General features: G+C 52.3%; 4 protein-coding genes across 4 annotated transcripts, besides 1 other annotated feature; 1 reads left to right on the top strand and 3 right to left on the bottom strand.

Moving 5' to 3' along the window:
- Positions 1-1,521: 1,521 nt before the first annotated feature.
- Positions 1,522-2,222: a sequence feature (possible transcribed region).
- Positions 2,223-7,017: 4,795 nt separating this feature from the next.
- CYME_CMO139C (2-amino-3-ketobutyrate coenzyme A ligase) lies at positions 7,018-8,508 on the bottom strand (the record flags this gene model as incomplete). Its single annotated transcript, XM_005537486.1, has 1 exon — positions 7,018-8,508. One exon carries the CDS (start codon positions 8,506-8,508, stop codon positions 7,018-7,020), a length of 1,491 nt encoding a protein of 496 aa, XP_005537543.1.
- Positions 8,509-10,629: 2,121 nt separating this feature from the next.
- On the bottom strand, positions 10,630-13,164 carry CYME_CMO140C (mitochondrial translation elongation factor G2; the record flags this gene model as incomplete). The annotated part of the gene is made up of 1 exon (XM_005537487.1): positions 10,630-13,164. One exon carries the CDS (start codon positions 13,162-13,164, stop codon positions 10,630-10,632), a length of 2,535 nt encoding a protein of 844 aa, XP_005537544.1.
- Positions 13,165-13,175: 11 nt separating this feature from the next.
- On the top strand, positions 13,176-13,970 carry CYME_CMO141C (probable adrenodoxin; the record flags this gene model as incomplete). The annotated part of the gene is made up of 1 exon (XM_005537488.1): positions 13,176-13,970. The coding sequence occupies one exon, from the start codon at positions 13,176-13,178 to the stop codon at positions 13,968-13,970; it is 795 nt and encodes a 264-aa protein (XP_005537545.1).
- A 1,375-nt stretch (positions 13,971-15,345) lies between these two features.
- CYME_CMO142C (serine hydroxymethyltransferase, cytosolic) lies at positions 15,346-16,935 on the bottom strand (the record flags this gene model as incomplete). Its single annotated transcript, XM_005537489.1, has 1 exon — positions 15,346-16,935. The coding sequence occupies one exon, from the start codon at positions 16,933-16,935 to the stop codon at positions 15,346-15,348; it is 1,590 nt and encodes a 529-aa protein (XP_005537546.1).
- Positions 16,936-18,605: the final 1,670 nt, after the last annotated feature.

The raw sequence follows: 18,605 nt of genomic DNA on the forward strand, positions 1-18,605 counted from the left end.
ACGCAATAAGAAGAGAAAAGTGCATCTGATAGCATACTCTGTAAGGGTGGTATGCTGCTGTCGTGTCCTGTTTTTGTCAATGTGCGTGAAGAGCGGAGGGTTCGTCTTTCGCTTAGAATCATGTATTTGAGGAAAAATTTTAGTGAACTTGTGGCATGAGTTTATGACGAAATCTCCAAGAAACGGCGTCAGGCTTTTTCGTTTTCAATGCACTGGTGGTGATCGCTGCGCCAACGACGCTGCTGCAAACGGAAAGGGCGAAAACCTGAAGAATGCTTGATTTTTTTAGTGCATACTACGCGTAAGTAGACGAGAAGAGAGGTGTCTCGTTCGTACGCATCGGACAATATCATCTGTCATTTTACGAACGCTTGCCCGCAGGTGTCACAAATCACCTTGGTGCAGGTGACGTTCGGAATTCCAGCTCCAAGGAGTCAAATGTGTCACTATGAAAAACTGACCGAAGATACTGGGAGCATACGTAAATCGGTACGCCTTCACTGCTGCACTTCGATTTTTGAGGTTGCGCAAATGAAATAGCTCTGAAAACTATCAAAAGGCAGTAAAAGAACGAGTATATCCATGTTCCATTACAATCTGATACGCGAAAACGCGGACACATCGCTGTCAACAACTGCAGACGAGCCGAAGCACCCGGCGGGTGCATCGCTGCGCGCCAAATTCCTCTGCATGCGCGTGCGGGATTTGTTCTCCCGAGCGAGTGCCTGATATCTGCCGCTGCAACGCGGTGGGACTTTCCCAGAGGGAGCTCGCTTCCTCTGGAACTGAGGCTCTCGAACCTTGAGGATCATCAGAGATCCTTGCATAGAGACCTTCTTGAATTTGAGCAGCAGATTCGTGGCGATCTGGCTGCGTTGGAGGGCGCAATGCTTGGTAAATTTCGCGCCTTGCTTGCCTTTCTGAAGAAGAGCTCCGTTGTCGGTGCTTCTAGCCAAACGGAAGCTGTCGGGGCGTCGAGAGTCCTGGCCACAATTCGACCTGCTTGAGAGATGCGGTTGGGAACGTCCGTTACTGCACGCGAAGCGCTGAAGCGCAAGCGGAAACAGCGCCACCGAGCGGTGTGTCGACACCGTGTTTCACGTGTTCAGGCCAACTAGATCGTGATCGATATTCCCGTTGGATTTGAGAGTTTCGCCTCGCACTGGCTCGAGTGGAGCGAGCTCGTGAGGAGCTCGCGAAAAGACTGGACATGGTCGAAACCACGACCGCAAACCTAGTGCACATGGTCGAGTCAAGAGCCCGTCGTTTCGGCCCAGGTGGCCGCTTCGCGGCAAGCGGCGACGCCTGGAATGAAATATTCCAAAAGGACGGAACGAGCTCGCGCGTTCAGCTGTACCTATTGCGTATGATTGACGGTGTCGAAGAAAAAATAGCAGGTATGGTCCGCGACCAGGCAACATGCTTTCGACGACCATGAGGTGTCGACTGCAACAACCAAGATGCGATAACGAGTCACACGAAATCAGGCGCCTTCGAACGACGAAATCCTGAGACATTACAGTTTTTTACGGCAAAAATCTATTACTGCAGCGTTGTGTACGTGGTTATATCGAATAATGGAACATTACGGTCGATTAGCAATTACCGAGGAAAATTTTTCACGGCGTACGTGCAAGGCGCTTCAGACGTTCTGGATAACTGACCATACAATTGAAATGCGTTGCTCCGTGAGAGAATCCGATGCTCGCTCCGCAGGCCAAGAATCCTTTTCACCGCACTTCTTCCGCATTGGAGCAGAATTTCCATATGGAATACTGAACGACTCCCTCGCAAGTATGCATGACAGAAAGCCGCTGAACGATCCGGAAGCACATGACTCTTCCTGATTTTGATCGAGGCGTTTAAGCCGCGGTGTGAAAAGTGCCTGCGCACGTTTTAGCTGGTGGAATCAGACCAGAATAATCAGGTAGTTTTTGGTTTCCTTGCAATCTGACACTCATTCAGCCTACCGTACACTATATCGTAAATCCGTATCTGTTTCAAGCTCTTTTTCTGTATCTGTTTCTGTGTGCACTCGTGCCCGTGATGTGTGAATCTCACTCCAAGCTCATCGACAAGAATCAAACAGAATCGATCCCCGCACTAGTTGTAAGCTTTCGTGTGCGGAGCCGGCATGCAACATTTGCGCGCTAAAGCACGTCCAGCGCCGCAAGATACCACCACCGAACGACGTGACATATATATATCTATCCATTTCTAACTTGCAGTGCATTTTGGTCGATGCACGCTTCTTGCATGCGCACAACTGACTCTGCTTGCGAACCAAGCACGCTCCCTTGTACTCGTGCAAAAAATCGTCCGTTTGAGTCAGTTGGACTCTACGGAGTATAAGTTTAACGCAGACCGATCTGCTCGATTCGATGCCCAGAGCGTCGAGATGGGTTCCGACCCGGCCACTCGACACGCTGGTATATCTCCTGACGTCCTGCGTACCCAGCTCTCGCTGGTACGGAGGTCTGGGAAAACTGAATGCCTGCACCAGCTTTCCTTTCAGGTCTTTGGGTTCGGCCCCTTGGTTTGGAGATGCGGCGCTGGTTTTGACGCCTTCCAACCTGGGATCCACGCCAAACACAAACGCTTGCTTTTCGCTTACCTTGAAGGGTTGAAAATGAGTGTCGTTACTCGACTCAGGCTTTGTCCTCAAGACTTTGACAAAGTACACGTAGACTGATATTCCGTCGGCCTCCACCGTCGCTGTGGATTGCTTTTTATATTCTCCCTGTAAAGGAGAAAGCTCCGATTCGCTCCATCAATGCTGCTCGACGTTGTTCGAATGCTTCATATTTGCTCTTAGAAACCGGCCGTGGCTCACCGACAACGCCATACACTGGACGAGTGTCTACGATGAGCATACGGGCTCTGATGAAAGATATCCCAATAACGTCGCATAGACACTTCAGGAAGCCATGGAGCTGGGATTCACAGAGCAGTTGTGCCATGCTCTTGCGGGCTCTGTTCAGGAACACTTCGAAACGCAAAATCCGAGGAATGTAGGCATCCCGTTTCACCGATCGTTTGGATATCACGTCCGCCAGTTCTGGGGAAAGGCTATCACAATGAGTTGGAACTGTACGAAGCTACCCATATTCTCGTTGAGACATCTCTTCTGAGCTCGCTACCATTTCGAACGTTCCAGGTATCAGCTCTGGACATGATTTAATCGACGCACCCGCGATCGTTTTCTTCAGTATTCACCTTTCTGAACCAGTAACGTGAGGCTACGATACCCACAGTGTGATCCTAATGAAGCGCTCTAGACTAAACCGCATCTCACTCCGGTTTTTGAGGTCTGCTTGATACTTTTTCAATCTGGTTCTATAGACTTTTATTCCGATCGATGCGGCACCGCGAAGACTCGGGCATGCTGGAAAGCGTTCCAGCGAATCTCGGATCCTAGTAACAGGCAGTGATGCATCTTTAGCCCCGGGAGTCAGCAGTGCTCCAACATGAAGGCTAGATCGAAAATTTCGAGGGGAATATAGACAGCTCGTCGTCCTACGTCCCGTACTCGTGCGAAAATCTGTTTGACGTGGTGCGTCCAGGCAAGGGAAACTGGGCTAGGCTTCCTCAAGAAAGCTGCTACGCAATCCCTACTGGCGCCATCTGTAATATGTTTTGGAATATTCTCTCCAGTGATGAGATTGAATACGGAGCCATTGAAAGCGCTCTCAGACTGATTTTGCGGCGCCGACATTATTCCCTTCCAGTGAATCCTCATCGTCGTGGCTGGAGGGTCTTTCTCTTCTTTGCCGGGTGGTTTCCTCTTCTTCTCCTTCACACGGTGGAATGCCATGGATGTGATTGCGTTACTCCATATCGATTTGGTTCCCTTGAGATTCAGACACATGGGGAGAACGACCGGTACAAAGCTCGCCTTCCCTACGAATCTATCCACAGCTATCAAATTTCCTTTTGTCACTATCTCTGTTGCGAGCATGTCCACGATCTGTAGTGCTTTTTAGCGTCCCATCACGCATAAGAGCGGAGGAGTGGCACGCTGGTTCGTGGATGATACAGGGTAAAAACGACTTGAGAGAGAACCGTGGCATGGACGCGAACGACTCCTGAATTCATCCACAAGCGCACATGCGACGTTAAACAACATCGATGACGCCCTCAACTGCAATAAACTGGAGAGAATAGGTTGAAACGAAATATAGCTCAACGCCTGTCTCAGCTGCATGTCGTCCTTTGTGTTTTGTAAAGGAAAGCGGCCATTTCGAAAAGTGAGAAAGACTAGTGAGGCGAAAAGCCCCGAAGTGCGTCGGCGACGAGTCCAATATGTGATGATGGTATCCTTTTTAGATTTTGTACACTATCACATGATTCGAATGCCGGTTGGACTTCTATTCCAGGAGTGCTGGCTTGTTTTGTGGTGATGGACATCGGGTTGACTTCTTCCACCGTCGAGTGACAAGCAGAATATTTCTCCCGCATGAATTCTCATCGAGTGAGTCAAACACCATTCTTTGCTGTCATCAGCGTTCACATTTGAGTACGAGATCCATTCTCTGTGCTTCAACACTTGACGGTCTCCTGTGGAAGCACAATTTTCTCTTTTATCTATCCGTATCTGTTCATTAGCGGTCGATTCTGCGGTAGAGATCCTCCATATCCTGTGCCTTCTTAGATAATAATTCCAAGAAAACGCAGTGAATAGAATGAACCAACAAGGTTAACAACATGAAGGTAGAGTTTGATTAGTTCTGTTTTGGTGTAGAGCGTTTTGGATAAGGACTACGAGATAGGTGGCTCATCTACCAGGTGCCTGAAGAATTACTGAGTTGTTCATTTCGAACCTTTCGCGCCAAAGCTGTCAATGAAAGAATAAACTGCTGCCGCGACCGTTCTCCGTATTAGATGATATATTCCTTATGTTGAGAGCATTCGATAAAAACAAAAACAAAAAGTTCATGCACGTACGGGTGTTCAAGGGACACGCTAATTTCATAGTCCTTCAACTCAGGATTTTTCACGCCCGCAGCAGTGCATAGCAGGAGATCGAAATCACGATACAATGTATTCTATAGACCATTGATCACTTGCCTGTAAGATATATACTCCTTACAGAACAGTGCCTGGAGGACTCCATTCCTCATTCATCTCAGGCATATCACAGTACTCAGATGAACGAGAAACACTCAAAGAAACAAGAACAAGGGCTTCGCGTCGAAAACCGGTATTCTTAACAGGTGCTTGCGGTCAATGGTAGAAAACGACCCCTTGATCATATATTCCTGAAGGCAAAAGCGATGATAGTTGCCAGGATGGGCGTCTCTGTTTCTCAACAGCTTGTTCGTTTGGCCCTGAAAACACTTGGATACACTCGCGAAAAAGATCCCTATTTCACGCACAGCCATCGTCCACCAAAGTCGCGACGACAGCGTTCCCGGAACTTCGTTATCCATATGAAGCAGCGGGACGTCAATTCATCCTCGTCGCCGAGACTTGCTTCAGACGATACGGGTGGAGCGTATATGGGTATTCGAGGAGCAGGGCGGCCGTTGATAATACGGCCGAACTCGTGGAGACCGAGGACGTTATCAACTGTTCTGGCTGCAGTGGATTTACATGGCGGCCCCAGTTTCGCTCGTTGAGAAGCCTCATGCAATAGCACCAGCTTCGCCTTATCATTGACGACTTTTCCATGACGTGTAGCGACGTCATTCTACTGGACGACATAGCATTTGGCCATTCCCATCGCGTTCGATTTTTTGGAGATCCTGTCCGGGTAGAGCTGCTCTTCAGTAGTCCGTTCTCTATGTGGTTCAAACGCATCGAAGAATGGTTTATTCTACTGAAACGTAATGGTCGCTCAACTCGTCGATTCGCTGAAGCGCTCAGTTCGGAGACATCGGGACACATTTTTGTCTTTTTCCCGCAAGTGCTTTTCCCTCCGGGAAGGTCCTTACCTAAGGGCATCAAGAATTATGTTCATTTCAAAATGCTATGGGATGAGTTGGGGTGTACACTTCAGAAGTTCGATATCGAGAAAAGCCAGCGGAACGCTTCGGCTATTGAAAAGTATGGAGAGCTGACCGAGCCGCAAATGGCACCGAGGACACGAGTTCGAGGACTCTTTGCATTGGCAAGTTTAAGCGGCGTCATGAAAAGAATTAAATTCGTACGTCGAGACCAGAACGCCGCCATCAATATCGGGAGATGTCCTGTGCTGAACACGAGACCCGAGGAGCTGAGGCGAGACAACCTTGTGGGGTAGCCTCTCGGGCTCGAGTTGTACAAGGAAAAGCTGAAACTGATAGAAAGAGGCTCGTCAAAAAGGGATGGGAGGCATCTGCACAGGAGTTTTCATTTACTCTTCTTGGGCGTTGGACATAGTTTTGATTCACTGGCGATGATATGTCTAGTATAACTCTTTCGCTACACGCATGTTCCGAGAATTTCCGCGAATCCGGTTTTGTCCGTGATCAATTTTATGGGATCAAAATACATTGGTCAGATAAGAGAGCTTTTAGTTGGCTGCTAATGCTGAAGGTTCATTTGATCTCTTGAATGCAGCAGATTAGATGCTTATTTCATAAAACCTCTGCTGTAGATCTTAATTTCGGTGGGTTCTTGCGATGGAAATAGTGGAGTATGTTGTATCGAAACGGTATCCGCGGAGTGCCCAGTTGAAAGCTCGACGCTTGATGGTAAGTTTTCGACGCTTTGAATTCGGCAGCTAGGGTCGTGAAAGAGTTTGTGCTGGAGAGAAAGCGCGCATATTCAGCGGAATGCAACGAGGCACAAAACGCCCAGAGCCGACCATTGCAGAGATCGGAGGCAACTGAGCGTGAACGTGTTTATTCCACAAGCGCCTCTGTACTACAGCCTCAGGTGAGCGCTCGCTGAATTGCTCACTGGCGGCAGCATCTCATCGTATTTAGATGCCGTTGGATCGCAAGCGGGTCGCAGCGCCAGAATTGACTCCCAGAACGACGCCCAACTTGAGAACCTCATTTTGATTCAAGTTCAACACGGAAACTTTATGTACGGCTATGGAATGAGTTTCTTCTCTTTGCCTACTTTTGCGAAAGCGGCAACGCACTGCTCGATATCATCAGTGGAGTGGGCCGCTGAGATCTGGACCCGAATACGCGCCTTGTCCCGCGGCACCACGGGGTATGAAAATCCAACGACGTAAATACCCTCCTCAAGAAGAGCCTTGGCCATGTCGGCTGCTATTTGGGCATCTCCGATCATGACAGGTACTATAGGATGCCACTCGCCGCCCAGACGAAAACCTGCGGCGCCCATTTTCGTACGAAAGAGTCGAGTATTTCTGGCGAGTCGAGCACGTAATTCAGAGGCTTCCAAGGCCTCAGCGCCACCTGTTTCCGTCGTACTGGCTCCGGTTCCATCACTGCGAGCAGTGTCCGCACCAGAAGCCGGCGATCGCTTGCGCATTAGCATATCAAAGACGGTCAAACTGCCGGCTACAATAGATGGCGGCAATGCATTGCTGAAGAGGTACGGCCGGCTGCGTTGTCGCAGAATCTCAATGATCTCCTTCCGGCCAGTGGTGTAACCGCCCGCGCCGCCACCGAGCGCCTTTCCTAATGTGGATGTAACGATATCAACTCGATCCATGACGCCGCATAGCTCTGGAGTCCCGCGTCCTTTTGCACCGACAAAGCCAGTCGCATGGCAGTCGTCGACCATGACGATCGCGTCGTATTGGTCCGCGAGGAAGCAAATCTGCTCCAGAGGCGCGACATCGCCGTCCATACTGAAAACACCGTCGGTTGCTATGAGCTTATGGCGCGCACCTTCCTGATTCGCTTTCTCCAGTTGACGCTCGAGGTCCTCCATGTCGAGGTGGCGATAACGATAACGCCGAGCTTTGCACAGGCGAACGCCATCAATGATGCTCGCGTGATTCAGCTCATCACTTAAAATCGCATCCTCCGGGCCCAGCAATACTTCGAAAAGCCCCTCGTTCGCGCCGAAACAAGAATGATAGAGTATCGTGTCCTCAGTATCGTGGAACGTTGAGATTTTCCGCTCAAGTTCTTTGTGTACATCTTGTGTTCCGCAGATGAAACGCACCGAGGCAACACCAAAACCGTGGCTATCCAGTGCATCACGAGCAGACTGTTTGATTTCGGGATGATTCGCCAAACCGAGGTAGTTGTTGGCGCAAAAGTTCAACACTTTGCGCGGCTTGTTGTTGGTCTCCGGACTCTCCACAACCACGTCTGCGGCTTGAGGGGAGAGAATGCGTCTCTCCGACTTGTAAAGCCCAGCGGAGCGAATGCCGTCCAGCTCTTGGTGAATCCACTGATATAGGCCGGTGTCGCGCCACTTTCTCCGCCGTGCTTCCGTGCTCTGCTCAGGCGTCGCCGCCAGGTGTCGCCGAGTTTGCCAGCCCCATAAACACGACGTGCGCTCGCTGTTTCTTGTGAACACCCCAGGAGAAGGCGCTCCGCTGTACCGTCTTACAAATGATCTTCCATACGAAAAACAATGGAGAAAGTTTCTTCCCATATCGTGTGCAACTAGTTCCAAAGCCGAGGAGGATGCGAATGCAGGTCGATGCAGACCCCCATTTGCCCTCAGCGAATGCATCGCTGAGCACACGACGATGCGCCCCGCTGCGCAACGGATGGGCCGCATTCATCGCCGTTCCGTCTCTGCCAGATGCAATTGGAAGAGTGAATAGCTCGAGCTGTTCCTGCTTTTTCATTCTTCCGAACTTTTTTACACATGCAGCATTGACGTTCAGATTGCATGAACGAGCGGTACATGATTCTTACGTACTTGTAGGATTCTCGGTCTTTTTTTAGATTTTGTTCTTACGAGACGTTGCGGCGGGAATTCGTTCTGCCACTGAAACCATGGTGATTCGCAACGTCATCAACGAACAGATCGTAAAACAATCTATATCATTCTATAATGCGTACGCGGGAATCGCCAGACTTTCAAGTTCTTTACATGCAGCATGTTCAGATCACGCATGCATCACCGTTTCGATCTTACTATTTCATGGCAACCCGTGAGCGCTGCAATTTGGGCGGATAGATTGACGAGGAAAACAACACCTCGTCGTCCCCCTGATGACTCGTTCACAAGTTCATGCCTAGAGTTCAATGAACTTGTCGCGTCTAATAGTCGATCCGTTTGCAGAGACAAAGACTCTTCTCTCTTGGGCAGTCGAGAAAACCAGAATCCGCAGCAGCATAATACCTCTCACGAGATATGCTTCCAGAGGCTTCCATCTCTTCTCTTTGCATAAAAAAGGTATTGGAGTCGGACTTGAGTTATCGCAGCGATCACTTCCAGTGCGGAATGCTTTGCCGCTCTGCGCGAAGGTAGCATACAGACACCGAAATTTCTCGACTTGTTCTCACGCCAGAATTTACCTTCCAGTACATGTTTCATCATGGGCAACCTCGCGTTCTGCATGTCCTCTATCGAGTGCAACAGCGTACACTTGCGCGTCCAGCATACAGAGTGCTAGACGATAGGATCGGCCAAGGCAAGCCCCCCATATAGGAGCGCTTCAAAGAAGGCGGATACGGAGTGACGCGCGGACAGGAGCCTTCTGTACCTGCCATTGGCATGCAACGAGCGTTGAAGCAAGCGTTCACGCGTTGTAGGACGGCGCTCGGAGTGCGATACCGTGTGCTGGATACCTTTTTGCTCCTGACAACACTCAAATGTCAGCGGTACGAACTGCACACCGAGGCTGTCTGCAAACAAGATGAAAATGGCTAGCGAAGCATAGATGACAACTTCCATCGATGCATGAAATACATCAACAATAGCCAGAATCAGAGAAATCGGGATTTGCATGATTTCTTGACCATTCTTCGATAGCTGACAGCGGAGCTGGAGGGCAAGGAGAGATCAGCGTACTCAAAGCCGGAGACAAGATGGCGGAAATGGAAGACGTCAAAGATAGAGCCTGCAAAAGCTTGTGTTGATGGCAGTGTGAACTGACCCAAATCGTAATGTGCGCGTTCGCGTTCATCTAGTAGACCTATTCCATTTTTTATTCTGACATGGGTGGACGCTCGCGAACAGGCGGATCACTGCACAACAGCTGATCTCAACAAAACGGAGAATTGCAGAAGAATCCACATACACTCTTGTCTTGGGACGTATAGTCTCTGATCTCTGCCCTATCAAGTGGCACCAGAGGTTGTAGCGCATGCAAATCCACATACACTCTTGTCTCGGGATGTATAGTCTCTGGTCTCTGACCTATCAAGTGGCACCAGAGGTCGTAGCGCATGCAAGGCGCACTCACAATCCGGCCGCTCCCGCTGTCGGCAATCATGAGTACCACGTCGCTTTGATACAAAACCAGGTGGCGCTGCGTCACAGCATCTTCGTACGCGGGCACCTCACATCTGAGGCTCAAACAAAATAATCAATAATCGGGATTCTGCGCCAGCGTCTCAGAGCCTTGTCTTTGTGCACCTAAGGGCGCGCGCAGCGGCAGACTGTCATGGATGGGATACCAGCATCCGTACGGAAAACACGTCTCCGGCGACTGCGTGATTGGAACGCTACTCCGTGAGCCGGCTCACGCCCGAACTGGTGCTGCTGCCGACAAGCAGCTCAGCCATCGAAACAACGAATCTGTTTTCCATCTGGACAACATCAGTTCCTTTCGAGTAAACGATGCGCGAACATCTCATCAACCCGTTCATATTTGCAGAAAGACGCTTCGAAGGAGGCACGTCCACCAGTCAAGCTGCGGAGCGCGTTCGCATAGCCGATCAGACCCTCGAGCGGTACGAGCGCCTCGACCACAGAGCCGCTTGCATCTGTGCCGAGCACCTGCCCGCGGCGTTGCGGGGACGTCAGGTCCCGAATCACGACGCCATACAAATGCTGCTTATCGACGCTCGTGTCGGAACGCGTAGGCTCGTCGGGCTCGCTTGCAAGCTCTCCAACTGCATCCAGTCGTACCTCAACTCTCATGACAGGCTCGACGAGTGCGACTGTTGATCGACCGAGTGCATCGTGGACAGCATCCACAGCACAAGCTCGGAGCGCGGTTTCCACTGGATTTTCCGCAGAAATCTGATGAATGACTGCCCTGACCCCAACGACAGGGAGACCTGCTCGAGGGCCGCGCTGGAGCGCCGCTCGCGCACCGTCCGTGATAGCGTCCCGAATTGACGCTGGGATTTCGCGACTTGAAGGCGCGAGACCCTCTTGTGGCGACGCGCCCCTGAACACGAGGTTGGGGCACAGACACACCTCGCGTTCAAGTCGAATTCCATCATTGCTCTCGTTTCGAGGCAGTGGGTGCAACGTCACACGCATCGATGCTCGTAAACGAGTCGCGCCCACAGTACGGTCCATTGTGGAAAGCGGCATCTGATCGTGGCTCTTCAGCGTGCACTGGACGCTGTTCACAGCGGATACGCACCCAGCACCAGGCTCAGCGACCGTTTCAAAGAGCGCCACTCGCGGCGCACTCGCATGGAGGTCCTTTATTCCGAACTCCCTCTCGAGCCTTTTGCAGGCAATATCAAGGTGAAGCTCACCCATGCCGCTTAAAAGCAACTCTCCCGTGCGTTCATCTTCGTGAAAGCGAAGACTTGGGTCATCAAGTACCAGAACCTGCAGCGCGGCAATCAGTGCCTCCTGCGCTGAGCGCTGGTATCCCGTGTCACGCGCTAGCGCGACGCTAAACATAGGCTCTGGTACCGGCACTGGCGGGAGACGCACCACACTGATGGGATCGGCATCTGACGAGACCAATGTGTCACCGGTGCGGACCCTTTTCAGACCGCTCAACGCATAGATACCTCCTGTTTGCACGTGCTGGATAGGCATGAAGTGGTCTGCGTGCACGCGGAAGACGCCTGTCACGCGTTCCTGTACGGCATCATGCCATTTGACTCTGTCTGTCGAGAGAATTTTCAGGACAGACCCCGTCTGCAGGCACGCTGTGGCTCCCGCGGAAAACACGCGGACAAATGTAAGTGGTCCGCGGTGCAGATCCTGCTGAACCTTGAATGCGTACGCTACTAAAGCGTCTTTCGAATTCATGGCGATCTTCCGAGTCGACCCCCCATCGAGCGCCTCCCCCAGTCTCGCCGGACGCTCCTCCGGCGAGGGAAGCAGCTCCTCGACCGCATCCAACAAGGGTTGAATGCCCATACCACGTAACGCTGACCCGCAAAATACCGGCACAACGTGGCGTTCCAGCGTGGCACTACGAAGCGCACGGCTCAAGTCGTCGTCGTGGACGGGCTTACCGTCCAGATACTGTGTACACAAGCGATCATCATATTCTGCTAAAGTCTCGACAAGTGCCTCTCGTAGATCTGTTGCGAGCTTCGACCAGGTCAGCGGGGTGTTTCGATTCACTGTCAGAAGCGGCTGGACGGATGCTTCCGCATCCATCGCAATGCGCTCAACTGCTTCGCCGTGCGATCCGGTGAAAAGCAGCATATGGTTGGTGGCCCTCAAATCCACGATCCCTACATGTCCGTTCCATGCTACCGGCGCTGTCAACAATACTGGTCGTCCGCCCAGGGAAGTGCGAATTTGCTGCAGACACCGAGACACATCCGCCTCTTTTCGATCGCACTTGTTCAAGAAAATAAGCCTTGGCAGCCCGTATCGATTCGTCTGTCTCCAAACTGTGGCAGTTTGCGCCTGAATCCCCGCGATTGCGTCGACGAGCACCACAGCGCCATCCATGACGCTTAGAGAGCGCTCCACCTCGAAGGTGAAGTCCACGTGACCAGGCGTGTCGACGATGTTGATGAGTACAGCGGACTTGCGATCCTTGGGTTGCGGGAACGGCGGCCACGTTACACTGGTAGCTGCAGCTTGGATCGTAATCCCCCGCTGGCGCTCTTCCCACAGGTAGTCCATGACAGTGTCGCCGTGATCAACGTTTCCGACCCGCCGCGAAACTCCCGCATAGTACAAGATCTTCTCCGTCAAGGTCGTTTTCCCTGCATCAACATGCGCGACTATCCCTATATTTCGTATAGAGTTCGGGCGTACCTCAGTCTCTGAAACGGAGGATGCAGCCTCACTCCAGAAGCGCCACTGGCTGTGGCGTTGTCGAAACGGTGCACACTTTTTCGTTATTCGAACTGGATTCAAGGGCAACCAGCTTCTAAAACTCGCCCAGAACGTGAAAGTTCCCTGTCTCAGCAAGCCCATATGGAGCGTTTATGGGCAGCGAGCCTCATGCGGTTCCCAGACTTGCGCTTCGACAACGTCGACTACCCGTAAAAAGAAACGTAGCTGCTGTCTGCAGCACGCCCGCATTTCGCCTTGTAGTCTCTCGACTGGGCTCTTTTGGTTGCCGGCTCTGTGGGTTATGGATGAGGGCTGCAGCAGGTGTCTGCTTGAAATCACTGAGATCTTGGGTTTTTCTTGGTTCCACTAGAGGTCACCAGTGTACGCTGTCTGGCTTGGTTGCCCGTACTAGTCAGCAGAGAGGACAAGAGGTGTTTTGGCGTCTAGAGCGGACCTCGGAAAGCGTGCTCGTACCAACACGACGTTGGTCGTCTAGTTGGCGACGATACGTTGCACATCAGTCGACAGGCGCTGCAGTTGAATCAAAGAGCACAGTGGGAAAGGCTGAAGAGAACCCTGCCGAAGCAGCAGAGACTATTTCTGTAACCTTTGTGGACCGAGAGGGCGTGCGGCACGCTGTTCGAGCACCGATCGGCTCCTCGATGCTGGAGGTTGCACACGAAAACCACATTGACCTGGAGGGTGCCTGTGAAGGCTCTCTTGCTTGCTCCACTTGTCACGTCTACGTCAGTGAGGAACACTTCCGACGCCTACCCGAGCCCACTGACGACGAGAACGATATGCTCGATCTTGCCTTTGGGCTGCAAGAGAACTCGCGTCTGGGCTGCCAAGTCATAGCGACGAAAGAGCTAGACGGCATGGAACTGACCCTCCCGAAAGCTACTCGGAATATGGCAGTTGATGGGTATGTTCCGAAACCACACTAGTCTTTTCGAGTCAATCGCTTGAACGATAAGAACCGCACGTGAAAGCGTGTCCTGTTGGAAGTAATGACGCTCGCGTGCGAGACCACTGGACATGCAGCCGCCAGATGTCGGGGAACCAGGCGTTGGGCGAGGAGGCCTAGCGTATGGTGGAGACGCCACCAATGAGGGCCTTGATCAGATATAGCGACCGGGAGACGGACACACAGACAGCATGACTGACGGACTGACAAACCAACCGATCAACTGGCTGACTGAATGGCTAGCAGACTTACTGACTGACAAACTCGAGCAGAGCATGGGATCACAGGTCTCATTGCCAACGACAACGACGCAGCAACATGCTCTATGCCTCGCTTTTCATTTCACCGGTTTTGTTGGATGGGTGGCACATTCCTGGAATCCCACACAAAGAGTGCGGCCAGCATGACCTGACTCTGGCACACGCTCTGCATCCATCGAGCGCTTGAGACCCCAGCCCACGCCAAAGATAAGTCATGCATGAAGACGTCACTTGTGCTCCAAAAGCAAATCGTGTTTTCCAGGACGCTGAAATTCGGTTTCCTGGTGTGCTTAAAGGCGCTGCAGCCTCGGGAGCTCGACGTGCTGAACCATACTCTACAGCTCGCTGTCAGAAATCCAGGATGTACGGTACTGCAGGGTGGACAAGCTTTCAAATTCGGGGCACGTTGCTGTTTTTCAAAGGATCAAACGCTGGATATCCAGTTGTCTAGGTCCAAAACCGGTCCAAATTCGGTGTACATCGCTGTTGTTCAAAGGATCAAAAGCTGAATATCCGGTTGTTTAGGTCCGAAACCATCCAAATTCGGTGTACATCGCTATTTTTCAAACGATCAAAAGCCGTGTATACAGTGATGCAGGTAAAGCATGCCTCGAATCTGGTTCGCTTTGCTGTTCTGCAAACAGTCATTGATTGTGAGCAAGTGCAACAGCGTCGCCTCGGATAGACGCTTACGAAAGTGTCGTCCTTGATCTGAAACTGGGTTGGCATACGTATCGTAGACTTGCCCGGATGCGCCAGCGGGGCGCTCCCATCGACGGCATCAAGCTGCATTTAGTGAGCGTACGCTTTCGTCTGCATGATTCAGGACTGGTGGATACGTTTGGGTATTCCCTTCCAAACGTCCTCAGCGACTTTTTCCATGAATACGTCCTAGCACATGTGCTCAAGAGGGCAGCCCCGAAGGGTCTGGCTAGAACTGCTGCACCTCATGCGTGCATGTGCCGCCGCCGAGCTCCCTTTCGCATACCCGGGAGAGAAGCCACAAACACACACACCGTTATCGTCGTGCTTTTCGTTGCTCTCGTCAGCATCTTTGTAGCTTTATACAGTGCTGTCACCATGCAGACGAGCAATCTAGTCGCGGTACTTCATTTCCGAAATGGACCAACCAACGGGGTCAAACTGTCGAGCGAAGCGGTGCACTTTGTCCCGAAGCTCCAACAAGGAAGGAAAGCGCGTGCCCTCAGCGCCGTCCGCCATTAAAGCTCGAAAATCCTTGAGCTTGGGTCCAGCAATCTTCTTGAGCTCTCCCGTAACCTTCAGTCCCTCGTCAACGAGCTCGGCAATGCGTGCAAAGTCTTTTTCTGTGCAGCCCCGAGTCGTCATGGCGTGCGCACCCATCCGAATGCCGGAAGGATTCATCGCACTTAGATCACCTGGTACCGTGTTCTTGTTGAGCGAAATATCTGCGAGCTCAAGAACTCGCTCAGCACGAGCTCCATCCAAACCACGGGAGCGCAGGTCGCACAACAGCAGATGATTGTCTGTGCCGCCACTCACAATGCTAACGCCGCGTTCCGTCAAACCGCGAGCGAGCGCCTGAGCGTTCGCAAGAACCTGGCGCTGGTACTCTTTGAACTCTGGTGATTTGGCCATCTTCAGGGCTACTGCTAAGGCACAGATTGTATGGTTGTGAGGTCCGCCCTGGAGTCCGGGGAACACGGCGTTCTTAATTGGATTTTCCAGGTCGTACTCCTCTATGATTCCTGTTTTGGGGTCCTTGCTCTTCACGCCTTTGCGGTAAAAGATGAGCGCACCGCGCGGGCCCCGAAGCGCCTTGTGTGTCGTCGTCGTGACGACGTCTGCATATTCGAACGGCGACGGTATCACACCAGCCGCAACCAGACCACTAATATGCGCGATATCGGCAAGGAGGTATGCCCCTTGCGAGTCGGCGATTTTGCGCATCCGCTCGTAGTCATAGAGCCGCGAGTAAGCCGAAGCGCCCGCAATCAACAAACGGGGTCTGAAGAGGTTCGCCAATTCCTCTAGCTTGTCGTAATCGATGCGCCCGGTAGCCTCGTTTAGGCGATAGGGCATGCTCTCGAAAAAGATGCTCGTAGCGGACACACGCTTCTTGGCTGTCATGAACCCGTGACTCAAATGGCCGCCGTGCGGTAGGTCAAGCGCCATGATGCGATCATGGGGCCGTAGCAGGGCAGTATAGACGGCCATATTCGCTGGTGACCCGGAGAGCGCCTGCACGTCAACCCCCCAGCGCTCTGGATCCAGGGAAAACGCTTCCAGTGCCCTTTGCGTACATAGCATTTCCGAGCGGTCAATCCACTCATTCCCTCCATAATACCTGGCCCCTGGTCGGCCTTCCGAATACTTGTTGGTTAGAGGCGACCCAATGGCCTCGAGAACGGCTCTCGGTGCAAAGTTCTCCGACGGAATGAGCGTCACACAAGACCACTGACGCTGCTTCTCTCGTTCTATTATTTCCACAATATCTGGGTCCACTTCCGCTAAGGAAGCGTTCAACACCGGTTCCGCTGTTCCACGACGCTCCGGCGAGGGTACCGGTTGAGCCGCCGCGAAGAAGCGCTGTCCTCTCGTTGAATTCACCGCCAAGAGGCCCCGTAGTGCGTCTAAGGTTTTATTCGCCCCCCAGGTGCCCTTCGAACGACTAATGAATGAGCGTAGAGTAGCAGATGAGAGCATAGAGGCAGTTTATTGAGAGTTATAGCGCACAAGGCGTGTGAAAACTGGCGGAGCGCACCGCAGGCGTCAGCGATGCGAAACAGCCGGTAAAGGACGCAGATGAATTCGTGGCCGCAGGGACGCGCAGCGCCATGGCGGCACGCTCGGACGCTGTTGCTACCAAAAGCAGGGGAAGCTCCATGCCGCAGGCCCTGGAGGGTTCCCCCAATGCAGCCCAGATGATGCACACCGTGCAGCTAGATGCACTCTTCTCCCATGCAGCATAGTCTTATCTTCCAGAGGTACATCGCACCGAAGCTGGTGTGGCGTCCTCGGTTGCACCAGCTGCGGGGCGACGTCTGCGAGAAACTCTTCAGTGCGTACGATTGTGGAATACTGAACGCACCTGGTTTCCATTTGCCAAAATGTCAAGACTGTCCAGGTATAATTCATGTGAAGAACAGGATATCCGTTTGGTTCATTCGAGGCTTGTCTCCGGAACGGCTTCGAAATGAGACCAATCATCGTGATCGGGGCAGATCTGTGGTCTCCATGTGAATGGCGATACCTGCGGGCGGGGCTGTTGCAGCAGCTTGCAAAGAATGAGACGGTTCCGTTTTTGTAAATGCGTGTACAAGACGGGTCTCTCGCAGAGCTCGAGAACAATATCGCGTACGCTATCGTAGCGTGGTTGATCATGCAGGCATCGTGCGGATGCACTTCGCCCATCGAAAGACTTCGCTGCGCATATCCGTGCCGGGCAGGGGAGCAGAATGCTATCGATACTGGCTCGGTGTCCTCATTTGCTGCTTCGGCTTACGGAGGCAGTAGCGAATTGTGCACGGGATCGATGTTGTCGAAAAGAGCGCCTCTGCGATGAGGCGACCTGAGACATTGAATTGATATCGGGCAAATCCATTCCCAGCGGGCAACTGGAAGTTCGACGCTCGGCAGCGGGATCTCGTGGAAGGCAGTACCCGTAGCAGCGATTTGATATCGGGTAAATCCATCCCCAGCGGGCAACTGGAAGTTCGACGCTCGGCAGCGGGATCCCGTGTACGAGAAGGCCAAAGCACATGAGCACCCCAACGGGACAAGTCGCGAGCCACTCGCACGATTTGCCGCTGCAGCAAGGTCAGCGAATCGAAACAGAAGACCATGGATGGGCGGAAGCTGCCCAACACAGCCAGGAATGTCTGCGTTTTTCTCCAGAAAACTCTAAAAGTTGCAAATCTCAGAACGGTTTGCGTATTTGTTGAACGCTTGGACGCCAACACGGATACGGGACGATTTTCGAGAGTTTCGCCTCAACGCATGTACTGGAGCCTCTGGACGGACAGCATATCCGCGCGAAGAGATTCCATATGTTTCCAGAGACAAAAAGTTTACGTTGATCGGGGATCCCATATTGCGGAATGGGTATTGGCTGTCGGGAAAGTGTCCATCATCCTGCGCTATACTCCCAGATTCCATCACCTGTTCTCGGGTGTACTGGTCGTTTTCTACGTTCGATTTTGCACCGAGCCTGCGGTGAGAACCCGCCTCAGCGCTTATACCGCTAGAGCAGAAGCATCACGGAGACCGGACTGCTTTGTCATACCAGTGAGGGCGGCGACTCGAGGCAGGGTGCACCCCGCACGGAATCCGAGGACAGTATCATTCTGGAGCCGACAATCTGCGCAGGCAGACGT

This window comes from Cyanidioschyzon merolae, chromosome 15, assembly GCF_000091205.1.
Source record: "Cyanidioschyzon merolae strain 10D DNA, chromosome 15, complete genome".
NCBI classification, from domain to species: Eukaryota; Rhodophyta; class Bangiophyceae; order Cyanidiales; family Cyanidiaceae; genus Cyanidioschyzon; species Cyanidioschyzon merolae.